The sequence below is a fragment of the Bufo bufo genome, chromosome 6, assembly GCF_905171765.1.
Source record: "Bufo bufo chromosome 6, aBufBuf1.1, whole genome shotgun sequence".
In the NCBI taxonomy this organism is placed as follows: Eukaryota; Metazoa; Chordata; class Amphibia; order Anura; family Bufonidae; genus Bufo; species Bufo bufo.
Window position 1 is genome coordinate 438,566,798 of NC_053394.1, and position 25,213 is coordinate 438,592,010.

The 25,213-nt window shown below is 49.0% G+C and overlaps 1 protein-coding gene across 1 annotated transcript; it reads right to left on the reverse strand.

The window, feature by feature from the left end:
- Window positions 1-6,355: 6,355 nt before the first annotated feature.
- SCPEP1 (serine carboxypeptidase 1) lies at window positions 6,356-25,193 on the reverse strand. The gene is made up of 13 exons (XM_040435324.1): window positions 25,059-25,193; window positions 24,325-24,467; window positions 21,100-21,189; window positions 20,601-20,756; window positions 20,177-20,251; window positions 19,756-19,828; window positions 19,643-19,680; window positions 19,418-19,546; window positions 13,450-13,543; window positions 12,222-12,335; window positions 6,954-7,091; window positions 6,727-6,884; window positions 6,356-6,553 (listed from the first exon to the last, which is right to left on the reverse strand). Exons 1-13 carry the CDS (start codon window positions 25,147-25,149, stop codon window positions 6,491-6,493), a joined length of 1,362 nt encoding a protein of 453 aa, XP_040291258.1. The 5' UTR covers window positions 25,150-25,193; the 3' UTR covers window positions 6,356-6,490.
- Between the last annotated feature and the right edge of the window lie 20 nt (window positions 25,194-25,213).

Genomic DNA, 25,213 nt, shown 5'->3' on the forward strand with positions numbered 1-25,213 from the left:
TAAGCATCTCTGGGAACTCCTTCAAGACTGTTGGAAGACCATTTCAGGGGACTACCTCTTGGAGCTCATCAAGAGAATGCCAAGAGTGTGCAAGGCAGTAATCAAAGCAAAAGGTGGCTACTTTGAAGAACCTAGAATATGACATATTTTCAGTTGTTTCACACTTGTTTGTTATGTATATAATTCCACATGTGTTAATTCATAGTTTTGATGCCTTCATAGTCATGAAAATAAAGAAAACTCTTTGAATGAGAAGGTATGTCCAAACTTTTGGTCTGTACTGTATATATACATCACTATGAAGATATATACATCACTATGAGGATTTATGTCAGAAATATGGATTAATATTTACTGTCAGCCATGTCCTTACACCCACCCTTTGCTGAACGATAGCAGAGGTAGTGAAATCAACAGGAGGGCCCTGGTTCAAAGCTGCAGCCAGATAGCAGAAAACTCCTAGCAGGCCACATTTGGTTGCATTTCACACCTCCATTCAGACAGCATGGCTCCTGCAGGAAAAACTCCCTGCAGGGGGTTTAAGCCATTCCCCAGTTCAATCAAATCTAGCAGACAGCATGTAACCTGCGATTTATAAAGAATTATGAATGCCCAGCCATCACAGACGCAAACCGGATACATATTTGTGTCCCGGTGACCACAATGAAAATGCCCATGGTCTTAGTATGGTGGTGGGATGCCAGGGAAGGGAGATATACATATCTCCTCACAGAAACCAAATAACGGTACCATGTTTGGACTCTAATTTTAGCCGGAACCCAGGCAGATCTGTTGGTCCCAGAACCATCCCCCTGTGACATTCTGGTCTGGAGCTATGAACCCTAATCGGCTCTGTGGGTCATTGAGCTGCCAGGATCAGCAGGGAGGAAGGGGGCCACTCCCAGAGGCCGGGAGGGATCGGCTATAGGTTAAAAGGCTTGTGCCAGCAAGCGGGCAGGTCTTTTTTCTGAAAGGGGGTAACATCGTGCCATGTGTTTGGAGAGACCTGGAAACAGCTGACATCACTGCCCCCCACGTGACCGCAGCCAAGGACTATTATAGCATCCTAACCCAAAGAAACATTCATCTACCCGGTAATTGACTTGTGCGCTGTATAATCCTGTTTGTACCATATTACCTGTATCTGTAACCTCAGACCACTGTATATATTCTTTGTGTATAGTGTTATATCTAGTGTTCCCTTAAGACGATTAAATTATTTATTCAATCTTGTGCCATCTTGTATCTCGATCACGAATCCCCACGTCTGTGTTTTGGCCTAGTTATAAGCTCCCGCGGGTTGATTTCTCACCCTATATAATCCCGTTAGCGGACCAGGCTTATATAAAACGAGAAGCTGGTGGCAGATTACCCGGGCTGAGGAAGCGCTGTTTCGCTGCGGCAGTGAAAAGGCTCTCTCAGCTTGTTGCCTCTCTGTGCCCATTACAGCCTGAAGTCTGTAACGCATAGACATCACCAGACGCTGGTTTCATCCCTGGTGATGCTCTGCCAGGCCTCTACTGCAGCTGTCTTCAGTTCCTGCTTGTTCTTGGGGCATTTTCCCTTCAGTTTTGTCTTCAGCAAGAATCGGATTCAGGTCCGGTGATTGACTCGGCCATTGCAGAACATTCCACTTCTTTCCCTTAAACTCTTTGGATGCTTTTGCAGTATGCTTTAGGTCATTGTCCATCTGCACTGTGAAGCGCCGTCCAATGAGTTCTGAAGCATTTGGCTGAATATGAGCAGATAATATTGCCTGAAACACTTCAGGATTCATCCTGCTGCTTTTGTCAGCAGTCACATCATCAATAAATACAAGAGAAGCAGTCCCATTGGCAGCCATACATGCCCACGCCATGACACTACCACCACCATGCTTCACTGATGAGGTGGTATGCTTAGGATCATGAGCAGCTCCTTTCCTTCTCCATACTCTTCTCTTCCCATCACTCTGGTACAAGTAGATCTTGGTCTCATCTGTCCATAGGATGTTGTTCCAGAACTGTGAAGGCTTTTTTAGATGTCGTTTGGCAAACTCTAATCTGGTCTTCCTGTTTTTGAGGCTCACCAATGGTTTACATCTTGTGGTGAACCCTCTGTATTCACTCTGGTGAAGTCTTCTCCTGATTGTTGACTCTGACACACATACACCTACCTCCTGGAGAGTGGTCTTCATCTGGCCAACTGGTGTGAAGGGTGTTTTCTTCGGTCATCCACCACAGTTGTTTTCCGTGGTCTTCCGGGTCTTTTGGTGTTGCTGAGCTCACCGGTGCGTTCCTTCTCTTTAACCACATCCCATCTGGGCCATTTGCCCCCTTCCTGACACGGCCTAATTTTGCAAAACGGACATATCTCACTTTATGTGGTAATAACTTTGGAACGCCTTTATTTATCCAAGTCATTCAGAGATTGTTTTCTCATGACACAATGTACTTCATGATAGTCATAAATTTGAGTCAATATATTTCACCTTTATTTATGAAAAAATCCCAAATTTACCAAAAGTTTAGAAAAATTCGCAATTTTCTAAATTTCAATTTCTCTGCTTTTAAAACAGAAAGTGATACCTCATAAAATATTTATAACTTAACATTCCCCATATGTCTACTTTATGTTGGCATCATTTTGGAAATGTCATTTTATTTTTTTAGGACGTTAGAAGGCTTAGAAGTTTAGAAGCAATTCTTCAAATTTTTAATAAAATTGCCAAAACCCACTTTTTAAAGAACCAGTTCAGGTCTGAAGTCACTTTGTGGGGCCTACATAGTGGATACCCCCATAAATGACCCCATTGTAGAAACTACACTCCTCAAGTTACTTAAAACCGATTTTTACAAACTTTGTTAACCCTTTAGGCGTTCCACAAGAATTAAAAGGAAAATGGAGATCAAATTTTTAAATTTCACTTTTTTGGCAGATTTTCCATTTTAATCCAATTTTTTCTTTAACACATCGATGGTTAACAGCCAAACAAAACTCAATATTTATTACCCGGATTCTGCGGTTTACAGAAACACCCCACATGTGGTCATAAACTGCTGTATGGGCACACGGCAGGGCGCAGAAGGAAAGGAACTCCACATGGTTTTTAGATGCCATGTCCCATTTGAAGCCCCCTGATGCACCCTTACAGTAGAAACTCCCAAGAAGTGACCCCATTTTGTAAACTAGGGGATAAGGCGTCAGTTTTATTAGTACTATTTTTGGGTACTTATGATTTTTTGATCATTCCTTATAACACTTTATGGGGCAAGGTGACCAAAAAATTGGTTGTTTTAGCACAGTTTCTATTTATTTATTTTTACAGCGTTCACCTCAGGGGTTCAGTCAAGTGACATTTTTATAGAGCAGATTGTTACGGACGTGGCGATACCTAATATGTATACTTTTTCTTATTTATCAAAGTTTTACACAATAATAGCATTTTGGAAAAAAAAAATTATGTTTTAATGTGTCCATGTTGTGAGAGCTATAGTTTTTTCATTTTTTGAGATATTTTCTTATGTAGGGGCTCATTTGTTGCGGGATGAAGTGACGGTTTTATTGGTACCATGTGGGACATACGCGTTTTTGATCACTTGGTGTTGCACTTTGTGATGTAAGGTGACAAAAATTGCTTGTTTTGACACTTTTTTTTTTGGTGTTCACCCGAGGGGTTAGGTCATATGATATTTTTATAGAGCTGGTTTTTACGGACGCGGCAATACCTAATATGTGTATTTTATTTTTAACTTTTTTTTTTATTCCTTACTTGGGGAATTTTTTTTTTTACATGTGAAACCTTTTTTTTATTTTATTTTTTTAATCCTTTCTTTTTTTATTTTACACTTTTCGTCCCCCATAAGGTCATACAAGACCTCTGGGGGACATTTACTTCACTTTTTCTTTTTCTTTCACTGTTGATTTCTCCTGTAACTGGGGCTGACATAGTAGCCCCAGTTACAGGACAAATGCACCCCCCAGAGAGGCTGTACAGCAGTATACTGCGCTGTACAGCCTCAGTGCAGGGCTGATCGAGGTCTCTGAGAGACCTCACACAGTCCCTGCACTCTCCGGTCACATGATCGCCGGGCTGGAACAGGAAGCGCTGTGTATGCAGCGATCCAGAAGGCAGGGACACCTGGGCACTGTCCCTGCCTCCTCTCTGGGTTGCCCTGCTGTCACTGACAGCGGGCAACCCGATCAGCGTGCAGCTGCAGTTCTTGAACGTCCATTCAGAAATAGAGAACCACCTCCCAGGCGTTTATATCCTATGGGCGGACGGGAGGTGGTTAAGAATGTTCCAGTTGTTTTGGCCAGGCCTAATGTTTTTGCTATCTCTCTGATGGGTTTGTTGTGTTTTTCAGCCTAATGATGGCTTCACCGATAGTGACAGCTCTTTGCATCTCATCTTGAGAGTTGACAGCAACAGATTCCAAATGCAAATAGCCGACTGGAAATGACCTCTGGACCTTTTATCTGCTCATTGTAATTGGGATAATGAGGGAATAACACACCCGGCCATGGAACAGCTGAGAAGCCAATTCTCCCATTACTTTTGGTCCCATTACAAGTGGGAGGCACATATGGAAACTAGGGTTGTCCCGATACCACTTTTTTAGGACCGAGTACAAGTACCGATACTTTTTTTCAAGTAGTCACCGATACCGAATACCGATACTTTTTTTAAATGTCATGTGACCGTTTTGGGGGATCTGTGGATGACGCACTGTCATGTGGGGGATCTGTGGATGGCACTGTTATGGGGGACCTGTGGATGGCACTGTTATGGGGATCTGTGGATGGCACTGTTATGGGGGATCTGTGGATGGCACTGTTATGGGGGATCTGTGGATGGCACTGTTATGGGGGATCTGTGGATGGCACTGTTATGGGGGATCTGTGGATGGCACTGTTATGGGGGATCTGTGGATGGCACTGTTATGGGGGATCTGTGGATGGCACTGTTATGGGGGATCTGTGGATGGCGCTGTTATGGGGGATCTGTGGATGGCGCTGTTATGGGGATCTGTGGATGGTGCTGTTATGGGGGATCTGTGGATGGCACTGTTATGGGGATCTGTGGATGGCACTGTTATGGGGATCTGTGGATGGCACTGTTATGGGGGATCTGTGGATGGCACTGTTATGGGGGATCTGTGGATGGCACTGTTATGGGGGATCTGTGGATGGCACTGTTATGGGGGATCTGTGGATGGCACTGTTATGGGGATCTGTGGATGGTACTGCTATGGGGTGGGATATCTGTGGATGGCATTGTTATGGGGTGGGGGGATCTGAGGATGGCATTGTTATTTGGTGGGGGATCTGTGGATGGTGCTGTTATAGGGGATCTGGGGATGGAACTGTTATGGGGAGGATCTGTGGATGACACTGCTATATGTCATCCACAGATCCCCCTCATAACAGTGTCCCCCAATACACCGGGCCCCGCCGCTCACCGAAGTATTTATAAACGTGAATCCTTATCCTGTTGTTAAGTTGAACTAACGCTGCCCTCTCCCATGTTCCCCTGTATCCCCCTGTATCCCCACAGCACTTACTTAAGCTTCCATAGCAGGCAGAGCAGACGGCAGCAGTAACGTCACTCACTGACGTCGCGCGCCTGCTCCGCCTGCTTCACTCATAAAGTGGGCGGAGCAGGCGCTCTACGTCAGTGAGTGACGTTACTGCTGCCGTCTGCTCTGCCTGCTATGGAAGCTTAAGTAAGTGCTGTGGGGATACAGGGGAACATGGGAACATGGGAGAGGGCAGCGTTAGTTCAACTTAACAACAGGATAAGGATTCACGTTTATAAATACTTCGGTGAGCGGCGGGGCCCGGTGTAACTATGGGCCCCGCCCATAGTTACGCCCATAGTATTCTATTTATGTATCGGGGCGGGGTATCGGCGGCTGAGTACCGCCGAGAAAACTCGGAATCGGTCCCGATACCGATACTAGTATCGGTATCGGGACAACCCTAATGGAAACTGTTGTAATTCCTGCACCGTTCACCTGATTTGGATGTAAATCCCCTCAGATTACAGCTGACAGTCTGCAGGTAAAGCACATCTTGTCCGTTTCATCTCACATCCATTGTGGTGGTGTATAGAGCCAGAAATGTTAGAATTGTGTCCATGTCCCAGTATTTATGGACCTGACTGTAATTATATATATATATACACACACACACACACACACACACACACACACACACATCACTAGGAGGATATATACACCACTCTTTGCTATACCACAGTTCACACCCCTATTGGCTCATCAGTACTTTTCAGTTGAGGCTGGCAGGGGTGTGGACTCAACAGCCTCCGCTCGGAGCCTCGTTTACGGATTGTACAATATTCGCCACGACAAACTTTACATAGAAAACAAATTCACTTTTATTATTTCTTGTTACAATAAAAACTTTCCACTTATTATCCGAACGTCAGCGGCGCCATCCAGTGGCCGTCCACAGCGAAGTATCCCGACGCCCATGTGACAGCCTGTGATCACACCTGGTTCACAACCATCCTCAACATCCGCAGCGTTGTCAGCGGCTGGTCAGAAGGAACCTGCAGGTCACACAGTGTTACACAGCGTTACTGCAGTCTATAGAGGACACGCCCCCTGCAGGTCACACAGCGTTACTGCAGTCTATAGAGGACAACCCCCCCCCCCCCCCCGCTGGTCTCACACACACACTATAGGACGGTAGTAGCGGTGGTTCGGCAGCGCCCGCACTCACCATGTGACCTGCCTTTAGGATCCAGAAGAAGCTGAAGTTGTCCCAGACCTTGTAGAAAGCCGCTGTCTCCTCCACATCCAGACGTAGTGGATTCCAGCGCAAGCTCCTGAACCGGTCAAGTTTCTTCCACTTTAACTGTTTCACCCAAGTTTCCTGACCTGAACGAGAGGCATGAGGTAGAGCAAACCTCCTCCCCGCGGTCCACTAGCCGTAGGGCGGTCACTCACCCACAGTGTCCACTATGAGGTCCAGCTGGCCATTATACACCGTCACGTTGACTCCAGCAGACAGCAGCTCGTCCACCATGTCCACCACAGGCTTCATGAAGTCACCGGCCATGTTCTCAAACACCAGAGCGGCCTGACCTGAGGAGAGACGTCATAAAGAAGAAGGCGACCAGCACTCGCTGGATGTAAAAAGCTTCTGTTTTATTGCCACATGGAGGACAACAAGTGACGCGTTTCGACTCTACAAACCGAGTCTTTGTCAAACAGGTAAGTACAAAACAATCAAAGATTTAAATAGCCCGCTGGTTCTGGCGTCATCGGATGTGACGTCAGGTAGTCAAGGCAACGCATATACAATAGTCATATGTACTGACAACGCAAATACGTCTGGTCGTCATAGCAACATATATACAAAAGAAAACCATCAGGCGGGCTACAATCCAAACGGGAATACATGGGGTAACAGACTGAAAGGGACAATACGAGTGTAGACCAGGGTTATTATAATAATGTCAGAGAGGAGATTACAACATACAACTAATTGTTAAAGAATTAGTACAAAATAATAGAAATAATGAAAACCTGAGTAGATAATTATTCGGCAATCATCACGTCTTCTATAAGAGAAAAGGAGGGGAAATTAAAGTTATATTCATTAAATGACCGTTCTGAATGGTGACAATAGCATAGTCTATGACCTGAAGGAGACCATCACGTTTACAGTAAGCAGTTAAGGCCTTTGGATCCAGGATCTGCAACCTATGGATCCAAAAGGCTTCACGGGCGGCGGCATTCAGTCCCTTCTTGATGTTTCTAATTTTCTGAATTCAATATGGAAAGAACTCCAATTCACTATACATTGGCATGGTGAGAGGATACATATACAACGGAGAGGGGCGCGAGATACAGACCGATGTATACGTCAGGGACACCGACAGAGATAGTCTTCTGCATTATACAAGTAACCATCCACCTGCGGTAAAAAAATCCCTGCCATACTCACAATTCAGACGGGTGGACAGGATAGTCTCGGACGTTGCTGTCAAAGAAACCAGACTTGAGGACATGACAAAAACATTCAGAGCTAGAGGATACCCAGAGACATTGTAATTCAGAGCTAGAGGATACCCAGAGACATTGTAATTCAGAGCTAGAGGATACCCAGAGACATTGTAATTCAGAGCTAGAGGATACCCAGAGACATTGTAATTCATAGCTAGAGGATACCCAGAGACATTGTAATTCATAGCTAGAGGATACCCAGAGACATTGTAATTCATAGCTAGAGGATACCCAGATACACTGTAATTCATAGCTAGAGGATACCCAGAGACACTGTAATTCATAGCTAGAGGATACCCAGAGACATTGTAATTCATAGCTAGAGGATACCCAGAGATACTGTAATTCAGAGCTAGAGGATACCCAGAGACACTGTAATTCATAGCTAGAGGATACCCAGAGACACTGTAATTCAGAGCTAGAGGATACCCAGAGACACTGTAATTCATAGCTAGAGGATACCCAGAGATACTGTAATTCAGAGCTAGAGGATACCCAGAGACATTGTAATTCATAGCTAGAGGATACCCAGAGACATTGTAATTCAGAGCTAGAGGATACCCAGAGACATTGCAATTCAGAGCTAGAGGATACCCAGAGACATTGCAATTCATAGCTAGAGGATACCCAGAGACATTGTAATTCAGAGCTAGAGGATACCCAGAGACATTGCAATTCATAGCTAGAGGATACCCAGAGACATTGCAGTTCAGAGCTAGAGGATACCCAGAGACACTGTAATTCAGAGCTAGAGGATACCCAGAGACACTGTAATTCAGAGCTAGAGGATACCCAGAGACATTGCAATTCATAGCTAGAGGATACCCAGAGACACTGTAATTCAGAGCTAGAGGATACCCAGAGACATTGTAATTCAGAGCTAGAGGATACCCAGAGACACTAATTCAGAGCTAGAGGATACTCAGAGACATTGCAATTCATAGCTAGAGGATACCCAGAGACATTGCAATTCAGAGCTAGAGGATACCCAGAGACACTGTAATTCAGAGCTAGAGGATACCCAGAGACACTGTAATTCAGAGCTAGAGGATACCCAGAGACACTGTAATTCAGAGCTAGAGGATACCCAGAGACACTGTAATTCAGAGCTAGAGGATACCCAGAGACACTGTAATTCAGAGCTAGAGGATACCCAGAGACACTGTAATTCAGAGCTAGAGGATACCCAGAGATACTGTAATTCATAGCTAGAGGATACCCAGAGACACTGTAATTCAGAGCTAGAGGATACCCAGAGACACTGTAATTCAGAGCTAGAGGATACCCAGAGACATTGCAATTCATAGCTAGAGGATACCCAGAGACACTGTAATTCAGAGCTAGAGGATACCCAGAGACACTGTAATTCATAGCTAGAGGATACCCAGAGACATTGTAATTCATAGCTAGAGGATACCCAGAGACACTGTAATTCAGAGCTAGAGGATACCCAGAGACATTGCAATTCATAGCTAGAGGATACCCAGAGACACTGTAATTCAGAGCTAGAGGATACCCAGAGACATTGCAATTCATAGCTAGAGGATACCCAGAGACATTGCAGTTCAGAGCTAGAGGATACCCAGAGACACTGTAATTCAGAGCTAGAGGATACCCAGAGACACTGTAATTCAGAGCTAGAGGATACCCAGAGACATTGCAATTCATAGCTAGAGGATACCCAGAGACACTGTAATTCAGAGCTAGAGGATACCCAGAGACACTAATTCAGAGCTAGAGGATACTCAGAGACATTGCAATTCATAGCTAGAGGATACCCAGAGACATTGCAATTCAGAGCTAGAGGATACCCAGAGACACTGTAATTCAGAGCTAGAGGATACCCAGAGACACTGTAATTCAGAGCTAGAGGATACCCAGAGATACTGTAATTCAGAGCTAGAGGATACCCAGAGACACTGTAATTCAGAGCTAGAGGATACCCAGAGACACTGTAATTCAGAGCTAGAGGATACCCAGAGACACTGTAATTCAGAGCTAGAGGATACCCAGAGATACTGTAATTCATAGCTAGAGGATACCCAGAGACACTGTAATTCAGAGCTAGAGGATACCCAGAGACACTGTAATTCAGAGCTAGAGGATACCCAGAGACATTGCAATTCATAGCTAGAGGATACCCAGAGACACTGTAATTCAGAGCTAGAGGATACCCAGAGACACTGTAATTCATAGCTAGAGGATACCCAGAGACATTGTAATTCATAGCTAGAGGATACCCAGAGACACTGTAATTCAGAGCTAGAGGATACCCAGAGACATTGCAATTCATAGCTAGAGGATACCCAGAGACACTGTAATTCAGAGCTAGAGGATACCCAGAGACACTAATTCAGAGCTAGAGGATACCCAGAGACATTGCAATTCATAGCTAGAGGATACCCAGAGACATTGCAATTCAGAGCTAGAGGATACCCAGAGACACTGTAATTCAGAGCTAGAGGATACCCAGAGACACTGTAATTCAGAGCTAGAGGATACCCAGAGATACTGTAATTCAGAGCTAGAGGATACCCAGAGACACTGTAATTCAGAGCTAGAGGATACCCAGAGACACTGTAATTCAGAGCTAGAGGATACCCAGAGACATTGTAGTTCAGAGCTAGAGGATACCCAGAGACACTGTAATTCAGAGCTAGAGGATACCCAGAGACACTGTAATTCAGAGCTAGAGGATACCCAGAGACACTGTAATTCAGAGCTAGAGGATACCCAGAGATACTGTAATTCAGAGCTAGAGGATACCCAGAGACACTGTAATTCAGAGCTAGAGGATACCCAGAGACACTGTAATTCAGAGCTAGAGGATACCCAGAGACATTGTAGTTCAGAGCTAGAGGATACCCAGAGACACTGTAATTCAGAGCTAGAGGATACCCAGAGACACTGTAATTCAGAGCTAGAGGATACCCAGAGACATTGTAGTTCAGAGCTAGAGGATACCCAGAGACATTGTAATTCAGAGCTAGAGGATACCCAGAGACACTGTTAAAACAAGAACGTGATAAACGGAATGCACAACATCAAAAGAAGACACGTATACCCTTCACAGATACCATCCTTGGGTTAATAAGTTTAGAAGTGTCATTAACAAGCATTGGGATATTGGGAGAAAGGCATATCCCACGGAGCAGGAATTCCAGGACTTGCCCAGGGTATGCTATAGAAGGTCTAAACATCAGAGATACTATAACCAGAGCTGATATAGGGATCAGGACAGAGGAGCACATCCCCCGTCTGCAGTGCAGCCATTGCTCCAGGGTCCTCAGGGGAGAATATCTCACTCACCGCACACAGGAGAAAGAATTCCTATAAAAGGTTTTTCTACATGTAACAGCAATTTCGTGATCTACATTTTGAAATGCCCATGTGGGCTGGTATATGTTGGCGAAACATCAACTCACATGAAAGACCGGTTCTGCAAACCTAAGTCAACCATACGTAAAACAGAATTATTGCTGCCGGTTCCCTTTCACTTTGATCAATGCCGCCATAACAGATCTCAATTGCGCTTCCAAATCACAGAACAAACACTGCCGCCTCGTAGGGTGGAGATAGAATCCAGATGTTAAAACCACGTGATGGATCCAAAGGGCTTAACTGCTTACTGTAAACGTGATGGTCTCCTTCAGGTCATAGACTATGCTATTGTCACCATTCAGAACGGTCATTTAATGAATAGAACTTTAATTTCCCCTCCTTTTCTCTTATAGAAGACGTGATGATTGCCAAATAATTATCTACTCAGGTTTTCATTATTTCTATTATTATTTTGTACTAATTCTTTAACAATTAGTTGTATGTTGTAATCTCCTCTCTGACATTATTATAATAACCCTGGTCTACACTCGTATTGTCACTTTCAGTCTGTTACCCCATGTATTCCCGTTTGGATTGTAGCCCGCCTGATGGTTTTCTTTTGTATATATGTTGCTATGACGACCAGACGTATTTGCGTTGTCAGTACATATGACTATTGTATATGCGTTGCCTTGACTACCTGACGTCACATCCGATGACGCCAGAACCAGCGGGCTATTTAAATCTTTGATTGTTTTGTACTTACCTGTTTGACAAAGACTCGATTTGTAGAGTCGAATCGCGTCACTTGTTGTCCTCCATGTGGCAATAAAACAGAAGCTTTTTACATCTAATCCAGCGAGTGCCGGACAGACAGACACTCACCTCCCCACCGGACGGAGTCAGGGATGATCTTCAGCTTGGCTCTGATTGGTCCATTCATCAGCTCATCCAGATCATCAGCGTGCAGGGGCTGAACATGGCGCTGGAAGAGTCGTCCTGTGTACAGCAAGGAGGTACACATCAGGGAACCAGCAATGTGAACAGTCACCTGCAGGACCCACATCTGTACAGGTGCTAGAGCTGTTCATCCAGGGCGTTCTGCTTCAGGAATAAAACACCATAATCCCAGTGAAGACTGGGAGAGTAAGAGTCCCACCTACAGACAGGCTATAGGATGAGTGACTCCTCCCCCTGATCATGTGATCTCACCTACAGACAGGCTATAGGATGAGTGACTCCTCCCCCTAATCATGTGATCTCACCTACAGACAGGCTATAGGATGAGTGACTCCTCCCCCTAATCATGTGATCTCACCTACAGACAGGCTATAGGATAGGTGACTCCTCCCCCTGATCATGTGATCTCACCTACAGACAGGCTATAGGATGAGTGACTCCTCCCCCTGATCATGTGATCTCACCTACAGACAGGCTATAGGATGAGTGACTCCTCCCCCTGATCGTGTGATCTCACCTACAGACAGGCTATAGGATGAGTGACTCCTCCCCCTAATCATGTGATCTCACCTACAGACAGGCTATAGGATAGGTGACTCCTCCCCCTGATCATGTGATCTCACCTACAGACAGGCTATAGGATGAGTGACTCCTCCCCCTGATCGTGTGATCTCACCTACAGACAGGCTATAGGATGAGTGACTCCTCCCCCTGATCGTGTGATCTCACCTACAGACAGGCTATAGGATGAGTGACTCCTCCCCCTGATCGTGTGATCTCACCTACAGACAGGCTATAGGACGAGTGACTCCTCCCCCTGATCGTGTGATCTCACCCACAGACAGGCTATAGGACGAGTGACTCCTCCCCCTGATCGTGTGATCTCACCCACAGACAGGCTATAGGACGAGTGACTCCTCCCCCTGATCGTGTGATCTCACCCACAGACAGGCTATAGGACGAGTGACTCCTCCCCCTGATCGTGTGATCTCACCCACAGACAGGCTATAGGACGAGTGACTCCTCCCCCTGATCGTGTGATCTCACCCACAGACAGGCTATAGGACGAGTGACTCCTCCCCCTGATCGTGTGATCTCACCCACAGACAGGCTATAGGACGAGTGACTCCTCCCCCTGATCATGTGATCTCACCTACAGACGGGCTGCTGAATTCTGCCTCCTTCCTGCTTCCGGTCATCAGCGAGTCCTTGCTCAGGATGTTGTAGAAGTTCACGCCGTCTGTGTTCTGAAGAGGAAAAGATTTTTACCAAGAAAACACGAGGATATATACGGTACCACCCCCCCACCTAGAGGGGAGGAGCCAAAGACCAGGGTGTAACCCCCAATATACCCTACATACTACAGGAACATACTACATGAACTGCCTGTATATCATGTCTGAGAGGTTGTCACAGCCCCGCCCCCTGCTGATGACATCACTGATATAATGACATGTGATCAGACATGAGATCCACACTCCTTATACTACAGGAACATCTATTACTGCTGACAACCTGCCTGTATATCCTGTCTGAGAGGTAGTCACAGCCCCGCCCCCTGCTGATGACATCACTGATATAATGACATGTGATCAGACATGAGATCACACACCTTATACTACAGGAACATCTATTACTGCTGACAACCTGCCTGTGTATCCTGTCTGAGAGGTAGTCACAGCCCCGCCCCCTGCTGATGACATCACTGATATAATGACATGTGATCAGACATGAGATCCACACTCCTTATACTACAGGAACATACTACATGAACTGCCTGTATATCATGTCTGAGAGGTAGTCACAGCCCCGCCCCCTGCTGATGACATCACTGATATAATGACATGTGATCAGACATGAGATCCACACTCCTTATACTACAGGAACATCTATTACTGCTGACAACCTGCCTGTATATCCTGTCTGAGAGGTAGTCACAGCCCCGCCCCCTGCTGATGACATCACTGATCTAATGACATGTGATCAGACATGAGATCCACACCTTATACTACAGGAACATCTATTCATCTATTACTGCTGACAACCTGCCTGTATATCATGTCTGAGAGGTTGTCACAGCCCCGCCCCCTGCTGATGACATCACTGATATAATGACATGTGATCAGACATGAGATCCACACTCCTTATATTACAGGAACATCTATTCATCTATTACTGCTGACAACCTGCCTGTATATCCTGTCTGAGAGGTAGTCACAGCCCCGCCCCCTGCTGATGACATCACTGATATAATGACATGTGATCAGACATGAGATCCACACTCCTTATACTACAGGAACATCTATTCATCTATTACTGCTGACAACCTGCCTGTATATCCTGTCTGAGAGGTTGTCACAGCCCCGCCCCCTGCTGATGACATCACTGATATAATGACATGTGATCAGACATGAGATCCACACTCCTTATACTACAGGAACATCTATTACTGCTGACAACCTGCCTGTATATCCTGTCTGAGAGGTTGTCACAGCCCCGCCCCCTGCTGATGACATCACTGATATAATGACATGTGATCAGACATGAGATCCACACACCTTATACTACAGGAACATCTATTCATCTATTTCTGCTGACAACCTGCCTGTATATCCTGTCTGAGAGGTTGTCACAGCCCCGCCCCCTGCTGATGACATCACTGATATAATGACATGTGATCAGACATGAGATCCACACTCCTTATACTACAGGAACATCTATTACTGCTGACAACCTGCCTGTATATCCTGTCTGAGAGGTTGTCACAGCTCCGCCCCCCGCTGATGACATCACTGATATAATGACATGTGATCAGACATGAGATCCACACTCCTTATACTACAGGAACATCTATTCATCTATTACTGCTGACAACCTGCCTGTATATCCTGTCTGAGAGGTAGTCACAGCCCCGCCCCCTGCTGATGACATCACTGATATAATGACATGTGATCAGACATGAGATCCACACACCTTATACTACAGGAACATCTATTCATCTATTACTGCTGACAACCTGCCTGTATATCCTGTATGAGGGGTAGTCACAGCCCCGCCCCCTGCTGATGACATCACTGATATAATGACATGTGATCAGACATGAGATCCACACTCCTTATACTACAGGAACATCTATTCATCTATTACTGCTGACAACCTGCCTGTATATCCTGTCTGAGAGGTTGTCACAGCCCCGCCCCCTGCTGATGACATCACTGATATAATGACATGTGATCAGACATGAGATCCACACACCTTATACTACAGGAACATCTATTCATCTATTACTGCTGACAACCTGCCTGTATATCCTGTCTGAGAGGTAGTCACAGCCCCGCCCCCTGCTGATGACATCACTGATATAATGACATGTGATCAGACATGAGATCCACACTCCTTATACTACAGGAACATCTATTACTGCTGACAACCTGCCTGTATATCATGTCTGAGAGGTTGTCACAGCCCCGCCCCCTGCTGATGACATCACTGATATAATGACATGTGATCAGACATGAGATCCACACACCTTATACTACAGGAACATCTATTCATCTATTACTGCTGACAACCTGCCTGTATATCATGTCTGAGAGGTTGTCACAGCCCCGCCCCCTGCTGATGACATCACTGATATAATGACATGTGATCAGACATGAGATCCACACTCCTTATACTACAGGAACATCTATTACTGCTGACAACCTGCCTGTATATCATGTCTGAGAGGTTGTCACAGCCCCGCCCCCTGCTGATGACATCACTGATATAATGACATGTGATCAGACATGAGATCCACACACCTTATACTACAGGAACATCTATTCATCTATTACTGCTGACAACCTGCCTGTATATCCTGTCTGAGAGGTAGTCACAGCCCCGCCCCCTGCTGATGACATCACTGATATAATGACATGTGATCAGACATGAGATCCACACTCCTTATACTACAGGAACATCTATTCATCTATTACTGCTGACAACCTGCCTGTATATCATGTCCGAGAGGTAGTCACAGCCCCGCCCCCTGCTGATGACATCACTGATATAATGACATGTGATCAGACATGAGATCCACACTCCTTATACTACAGGAACATCTATTCATCTATTACTGCTGACAACCTGCCTGTATATCCTGTCTGAGAGGTTGTCACAGCTCCGCCCCCCGCTGATGACATCACTGATATAATGACATGTGATCAGACATGAGATCCACACTCCTTATACTACAGGAACATCTATTACTGCTGACAACCTGCCTGTATATCCTGTCTGAGAGGTAGTCACAGCTCCGCCCCCCGCTGATGACATCACTGATATAATGACATGTGATCAGACATGAGATCCACACTCCTTATACTACAGGAACATCTATTACTGCTGACAACCTGCCTGTATATCCTGTCTGAGAGGTTGTCACAGCCCCGCCCCCTGCTGATGTCATCACTGATATAATGACATGTGATCAGACATGAGATCCACACTCCTTATACTACAGGAACATCTATTCATCTATTACTGCTGACAACCTGCCTGTATATCCTGTCTGAGAGGTAGTCACAGCCCCGCCCCCTGCTGATGACATCACTGATATAATGACATGTGATCAGACATGAGATCCACACACCTTATACTACAGGAACATCTATTCATCTATTACTGCTGACAACCTGCCTGTATATCCTGTCTGAGAGGTAGTCACAGCCCCGCCTCCTGCTGATGACATCACTGATATAATGACATGTGATCAGACATGGGATCCACACACCTTATACTACAGGAACATCTATTACTGCTGACAACCTGCCTGTATATCCTGTCTGAGAGGTAGTCACAGCCCCGCCCCCTGCTGATGACATCACTGATATAATGACATGTGATCAGACATGAGATCCACACACCTTATACTACAGGAACATCTATTCATCTATTACTGCTGACAACCTGCCTGTATATCCTGTCTGAGAGGTTGTCACAGCCCCGCCCCCTGCTGATGACATCACTGATATAATGACATGTGATCAGACATGAGATCCACACACCTTATACTACAGGAACATCTATTCATCTATTACTGCTGACAACCTGCCTGTATATCCTGTCTGAGAGGTTGTCACAGCCCCGCCCACTGCTGATGACATCACTGATATAATGACATGTGATTAGACATGAGATCCACACCTTATACTACAGGAACATCTATTACTGCTGACAACCTGCCTGTATATCCTGTCTGAGAGGTAGTCACAGCCCCGCCCCCTGCTGATGACATCACTGATATAATGACATGTGATCAGACATGAGATCCACACTCCTTATACTACAGGAACATCTATTACTGCTGACAACCTGCCTGTATATCCTGTCTGAGAGGTAGTCACAGCCCCGCCCCCTGCTGATGACATCACTGATATAATGACATGTGATCAGACATGAGATCCACACACCTTATACTACAGGAACATCTATTCATCTATTACTGCTGACAACCCGCCTGTATATCCTGTCTGAGAGGTTGTCACAGCCCCGCCCCCTGCTGATGACATCACTGATATAATGACATGTGATCAGACATGAGATCCACACACCTTATACTACAGGAACATCTATTCATCTATTACTGCTGACAACCTGCCTGTATATCCTGTCTGAGAGGTAGTCACAGCCCCGCCTCCTGCTGATGACATCACTGATATACTGACATGTGATCAGACATGAGATCCACACACCTTATACTACAGGAACATCTATTACTGCTGACAACCTGCCTGTATATCATGTCTGAGAGGTTGTCACAGCCCCGCCCCCTGCTGATGACATCACTGATATAATGACATGTGATCAGACATGAGATCCACACCTTATACTACAGGAACATCTATCCATCTATTACTGCTGACAACCTGCCTGTATATTATGGCTGAGAGGTTGTCACAGCCCCGCCCCCTGCTGATGACATCACTGATATAATGACATGTGATCAGACATGAGATCCACACTCCTTATACTACAGGAACATCTATTCATCTATTACTGCTGACAACCTGCCTGTATATCCTGTCTGAGAGGTAGTCACAGCCCCGCCCCCTGCTGATGACATCACTGATATAATGACATGTGATCAGACATGAGATCCACACACCTTATACTACAGGAACATCTATTCATCTATTACTGCTGACAACCTGCCTGTATATCCTGTCTGAGAGGTTGTCACAGCCCCGCCCCCTGCTGATGACATCACTGATATAATGACATGTGATCAGACATGAGATCCACACCTTATACTACAGGAACATCTATTCATCTATTACTGCTGACAACCTGCCTGTATATCCTGTATGAGGGGTAGTCACAGCCCCGCCCCCTGCTGATGACATCACTGATATAATGACATGTGATCAGAGATGAGATCCACACACCTTATACTACAGGAACATCTATTCATCTATTACTGCTGACAACCTGCCTGTATATCCTGTCTGAGAGGTAGTCACAGCCCCGCCCCCTGCTGATGACATCACTGATATAATGACATGTGATCAGACATGAGATCCACACTCCTTATACTACAGGAACATCTATTCATCTATTACTGCTGACAACCTGCCTGTATATCCTGTCTGAGAGGTTGTCACAGCCCCGCCCCCTGCTGATGACATCACTGATATAATGACATGTGATCAGACATGAGATCCACACTCCTTATACTACAGGAACATCTATTCATCTATTACTGCTGACAACCTGCCTGTATATCCTGTCTGAGAGGTTGTCACAGCCCCGCCCCCTGCTGATGACATCACTGATATAATGACATGTGATCAGACATGAGATCCACACTCCTTATACTACAGGAACATCTATTACTGCTGACAACCTGCCTGTATATCCTGTCTGAGAGGTAGTCACAGCCCCGCCCCCTGCTGATGACATCACTGATATAATGACATGTGATCAGACATGAGATCCACACACCTTATACTACAGGAACATCTATTCATCTATTACTGCTGACAACCTGCCTGTATATCCTGTCTGAGAGGTAGTCACAGCCCCGCCCTTCTCATCACAGTTGACCTTGGGTGGACCGCCCGGTGGTGTATCCAGCTCACCTCCTCAATGACATCCTCAGTCTTGGACCATAACTCTGTGGCCAGTTTAAACTGACCGGTAGCCAAGGCGTCCTGGACAGCGGTGGCCGCGGCCTGAACCTCCTTTAACCCATTGCCATCCAGAAGAGACTAGACAGCAGCAGATAGTGAATGATTAGCAGTGGCTCCGGGCACCATATGAAGAGGAAGACTGAGACCACACAACCTTATGTGTCTGACACTTACAATACTGTACAGGTAAGGCCCCCAGGACAGAACTGAATCTGTAACAGAAAACAGATGTCACTAGCGCCCCCTGCAGGGGATGGAAGAAGGTCACTACCATTTCAACAACCCACCAATGGGAGAGATCCATGAGTCACCGAGAGCTACTCCTCCAAAGGTGCACTTAATACTTCCGGTTGTGATAGCCTGGGGTGGAGAGACAACAACCACCACCATCAAATACAGGAGATCAAGAGACAAAAAAAATAAAAGATAGAGGGAGGAGAAAAAGAAGAAGGTCATCAATAGAAAAAAAACACGAGGTCACCAGATACAGAAGAAGAGGTATTGAGGTCACCAGATGGAGGAGGAGGAGGAGAGACAACAAGATCATCATCAGATACAGGAAGAGGAGAAGAGACAAGGTCATTATGAGATACAGGAGAAGAGCCACCATGGTCATCATCAGGTACAGGTGGAGAAGAGAAAACAAGATCATTATCAGATACAGGAGGAGAAGAAGGCGAGACTAAGACATAATCAAATCCATCTTACGCTGTGTAGCGCCAGTGCTATTGCAGCCGCCATTTTGCCTCCATACGACTCTGAGAAGATGTAGAAAGGAGTTTTCTGTGCAAATAAGAGTGAGCAGCTGTTAGCCACACAGACGCCGCGGTGCAGTCGCCGATCACACAGACGCCGCGGTGCAGTCGCCGATCACACAGACGCCGCGGTGCAGTCGCCGATCACACAGACGCCGCGGTGCAGTCGCCGATCACACAGACGCCGCGGTGCAGTCGCCGATCACACAGACGCCGCGGTGCAGTCGCCGATCACACAGACGCCGCGGTGCAGTCGCCGATCACACAGACGCCGCGGTGCAGTCGCCGATCACACAGACGCCGCGGTGCAGTCGCCGATCACACAGACGCCGCGGTGCAGTCGCCGATCACACAGACGCCGCGGTGCAGTCGCTTACCTGGAATTCGGGTTTAGACTTGAAGAACACTTCCAGAAGGACCAGCATGTCACTGGACACAGTGTTTATGTCCTTGGCGAAGGCTCCGCCATCTGTCGTGTAGCTGTATCCCGTCCCCACAGGATTGTCCACAAAAAGCAGACTGGCCTCCTGAACCTACCGGACAGGACAGTCATCCGACTAATGGGAAAACATCAACCCCCAGCACCCAGGGGTAACATCCAACAGGAGGAGCAGTACAATTGTGAGTGCAGCTCTGGATGTGAGTGGAGCATGTGACATGGTTTACCAGCAGAAATATGAGTGAAGATCTGGATGTGAGGGGAGCATATGACATGTTTTACCAGCAGAACTATGAGTGCAGCTCTGGATGTGAGTAGGGTAATTTACATGGTTTACCAGCAGAATTGGGAGTGCATCTCTGGATGTGACTTCTCACACCTCAAATCACATAGTAAGTTCACAGCGCCCCCTGTGGACACACTGATGACATACGAACCCAGCTGGTGTTCCTGGGAAGCAGCTTCGTGTCCAAGGGACCAATCTCTTCAAAGTTCCCAAATCCACAGCCGGAAGCTCCGGGACCGCCCTGTGATAACCACAAGAGGAAGACCAGAAAGAGGGGGATGAAAAAGACAGAGCGAGGGGGGGAAGGGGTGAGAAAGAGCGAGAAAGGGAGGGGGGGGGGGAAGAGAGCGAGAAAGGGGGGGGGGGGGGGGGGGAAGAGAGCGAGAAAGGGGGGGGGGGGGGAAGAGAGCGAGAAAGGGAGGGGGGGGGGGGGGAAGAGAGCGAGAAAGGGAGGGGGGGGGGGGGGGGGGGGGAAGAGAGAGAGAAAGGGAGGGGGGGGGGGGGGAAGAGAGAGGGGGAGGGGGGGGGGGGGGGGAAGAGAGCGAGAAAGGGAGGGGGGGGGGAAGAGAGCGAGAAAGGGAGGGGGGGGGGGAAGAGAGCGAGAAAGGGAGGGGGGGGGAAGAGAGCGAGAAAGGGAGGGGGGGGGGGGAGAGAGCGAGAAAGGGAGGGGGGGGGGGGAAGAGAGCGAGAAAGGGAGGGGGGGGGAAGAGAGCGAGAAAGGGAGGGGGGGGGGGGGGGAAGATGAGCGAGAAGGAGGGGGGGGGGAAGAGAGCAAGAAAGGGAGGGGGGGGGAAGAGAGCAAGAAAGGGAGGGGGGGGGAAGAGAGCAAGAAAGGGAGGGGGGGGAAGAGAGCAAGGAAAGGGAGGGGGGGGGGGGGGGGAGAGAGCAAAAAGGGAGGGGGGGGAAGAGAGCAAGAAAGGGAGGGAGGGGGGAGAAGCAGAAAGGGAGCAAAGACAAAAAGGGAGGGGGGGGGGAAGAGAGCAAGAAAGGGAGGGGGGGGGAAGAGAGCAAGAAAGGGGGGGGGGGGGGGGGGGGCAAGAAAGGGAGGGGGGGGGAAGAGAGCAAGAAAGGGAGGGGGGGGGGGAAAGAGAGCAAGAAAAGGGGGGGGGGGGGAAGAGAGCAAGAAAGGGAGGGGGGGGGAAGAGACGCCAGAAAAGGGAGGGGGGGGGGAAGAGAGCAAGAAAGGGAGGGGGGGGGGATGAGAGCAGAAAGGGAGGGGGGGGGAGGGGAAGAGCAAGAAAGGGAGGGGGGGGGGAAGAGAGCAAGAAAGGGAGGGGGGGGGGAAGAGAGCAAGAAAGGGGGGGGGGGGGGGAAGAGAGCAAGAAAGGGAGGGGGGGGGGAAGAGAGCAAGCAAGGAGGGGGGGGAGGAAGAGCAGCAAGAAAGGAGGGACGGGGGGAGGGGGAAGAGAGCAAGAAAGGGAGGGAGGGGGGGGGGAAGAGAGCAAGAAAGGGAGGGGGGAGGGGTAGAGAGCAAGAAAGGGAGGGGGGGGAAAGAGAGCAAGAAAGGGAGGGGGGGGGGAAGAGAGCAAGAAAGGGGGGGGGGGGGGGGGAAGAGAGCAAGAAAGGGAGGGGGGAAGAGAGCAAGAAAGGGAGGGGGGGGGGGAAGAGAGCAAGAAAGGGGGGGAGGGGGGAAGAGAGCAAGAAAGGGAGGGGGGGGAAGAGAGCAAGAAAGGGAGGGGGGGGGAAGAGAGCAAGAAAGGGAGGGGGGGGGAAGAGAGCAAGAAAGGGAGGGGGGGGGGAAGAGAGCAAGAAAGGGAGGGGGGGGGGAAGAGAGCAAGAAAGGGAGGGGGGGGGGGAAGAGAGCAAGAAAGGGAGGGGGGGGGAAGAGAGCAAGAAAGGGAGGGGGGGGGAGAAAGGGAGGGGGGGGGGGAAAGGAGGGGGGGGAGAGGGGGGGGGGGGGAGAAATGGAGGGGGAGGGGGGGGGGGGGGAAAAGAGGGGGGGGGAAAGGGGGGGGGGGAAGGGAAAGAGGGAGAAAGGGAGGGGGGGGATGAGAAAGGAGAAGGGAGGGGGGGGAGAAAGCGAGAAGGGGGGGGGAGGGAGGAAGGGGGAGAAAGGGAGGGGGATGAGAAAGAAAGGGAGGGGGGGGAGAGAAAGAGCGAGAAAGGGAGGGGGGGATGAGAAAGAGCGAGAAAGGGAGGGGGGGGATGAGAAAGAGCGAGAAAGGGAGGGGGGGGGATGAGAAAGAGCGAGAAAGGGAGGGGGGGGGGTGAGAAAGAGCGAGAAAGGAGGGGGGGGGGGATGAGAGAGCGAGAAAGGGAGGGGGGGGGATGAGGAGAGCGAGAAAGGGAGGGGGGGGATGAGAGAGCGAGAAAGGGAGGGGGGGGATGAGAGAGCGAGAAAGGGAGGGGGGGGATGAGAGAGCGAGAAGGGAGGGGGGGATGAGAGAGCGAGAAGGGAGGGGGGGGGGATGATGAGAAGCGAGAAAGGGAGGGGGGGGGATGAGAGAGCGAGAAAGGGAGGGGGGGGGGATGAGAAAGAGCGAGAAAGGGAGGGGGGATGAGAAAGAGCGAGAAAGGGAGGGGGGGATGAGAGAAAGGGAGAGAAAGGGGGGGGGGGGGAGAGAGCTCTCTTCCCCCTTCCCTCGCTCGCTCTCTTCCCCCTTCCCTCGCTCGCTCTCTTCCCCCTTCCCTCGCTCGCTCTCTTCCCCCTTCCCTCGCTCGCTCTCTTCCCCCTTCCCTCGCTCTCTTCCCCCTTCCCTCGCTCTCTTCCCCCTTCCCTCGCTCGCTCTCTTCCCCCTTCCCTCGCTCTCTTCCCCCTTCCCTCGCTCTCTTCCCCCGCTCGCTCTCTTCCCCCTTCTCTCGCTCGCTCTCTTCCCCCTTCTCTCGCTCGCTCTCTTCCCCCTTCTCTCGCTCGCTCTCTTCCCCCTTCTCTCGCTCGCTCTCTTCCCCCGCTCGCTCTCTTCCCCCTTCTCTCGCTCGCTCTCTTCCCCCTTCTCTCGCTCGCTCTCTTCCCCCTTCTCTCGCTCGCTCTCTTCCCCCTTCTCTCGCTCGCTCTCTTCCCCCTTCTCTCGCTCGCTCTCTTCCCCCTTCTCTCGCTCGCTCTCTTCCCCCTTCCCTCGCTCGCTCTCTTCCCCCTTCCCTCGCTCGCTTCCCCCTTCCCTCGCTCGCTCTCTTCCCCCTTCTCTCGCTCGCTTCCCCCTTCTCTCGCTCGCTTCCCCCTTCTCTCGCTCGCTCTCTTCCCCCTTCTCTCGCTCGCTCTCTTCCCCCTTCTCTCGCTCGCTCTCTTCCCCCTTCTCTCGCTCGCTCTCTTCCCCCTTCTCTCGCTCGCTCTCTTCCCCCTTATCTCGCTCGCTCTCTTCCCCCTTATCTCGCTCGCTCTCTTCCCCCTTCTCTTGCCCGCTCCCCCCAGGTGATCAGGTAAGAGGGGCGGTCCTACCTGCAGCCACATGACCAGCGGGACCTCGGTGTAGTTCTTGGTGGGGTGCTGGGCGTAGTAGAGCCACCAGAAGATGTGGGCGTCCCTCCTGACAGACACGTAGTCCCAGTCCTGCTTGGCACCCGTCTCCCCGAGCCCCCAGCCTGGAACAGAGTCGTCAGGGCCCAGTCATGTGACCAGTAGACGGGAGAGGGGGCAAGTACCTGACTGGGGGTAATAACACTGCCTAACCTACTAACTGCATGAAAGGCAGGAAGGAAAGTGCGCCAAATAGGGGGAGGATGGGAGTAGTCACTACAGTTGAAAGGCAGGGGTATGGGTACTCACCCCGGGCACGTAGTCAGGGGTATGGGTACTCACCCCCGGGCACGTAGTCAGGGGTATGGGTACTCACCCCCGGGCACGTAGTCAGGGGTATGGGTACTCACCCCCGGGCACGTAGTCAGGGGTATGGGTACTCACCCCCGGGCACGTAGTCAGGGGTATGGGTACTCACCCCCGGGCACGTAGTCAGGGGTATGGGTACTCACCCCCGGGCACGTAGTCAGGGGTATGGGTACTCACCCCCGGGCACGTAGTCAGGGGTATGGGTACTCACCCCCGGGCACGTAGTCAGGGGTATGGGTACTCACCCCCGGGCACGTAGTCAGGGGTATGGGTACTCACCCCCGGGCACGTAGTCAGGGGTATGGGTACTCACCCCCGGGCACGTAGTCAGGGGTATGGGTACTCACCCCGGGCAGAGGGCAGGATGATGAGGGCAGCAGTCATCACTCTCAGCAGACTCCCTGCGGCCGCCATGTTTAACTCCTCAGGGCTGGTCATGTGACTGTCAGTCACGCGCTGTTTTACTCCCTGGATCACATGACCCGCGTCACCCAGCAACGGC

Coding starts and splice junctions, on each gene's coding strand:
- SCPEP1 (XM_040435324.1), bottom strand. CDS start 25,149: ATGACCAGCCCTGAGGAGTTAAACATGGCGGCCGCAGGGAGTCTGCTG. Junction 24,468..25,058: donor CATCCTGCCCTCTGCCCGGG/GTGAGTACCCAT, acceptor ACTCTGTTCCAG/GCTGGGGGCTCGGGGAGACG. Junction 6,554..6,726: donor TCCTAAAGGCAGGTCACATG/GTGAGTGCGGGC, acceptor TGTGACCTGCAG/GTTCCTTCTGACCAGCCGCT.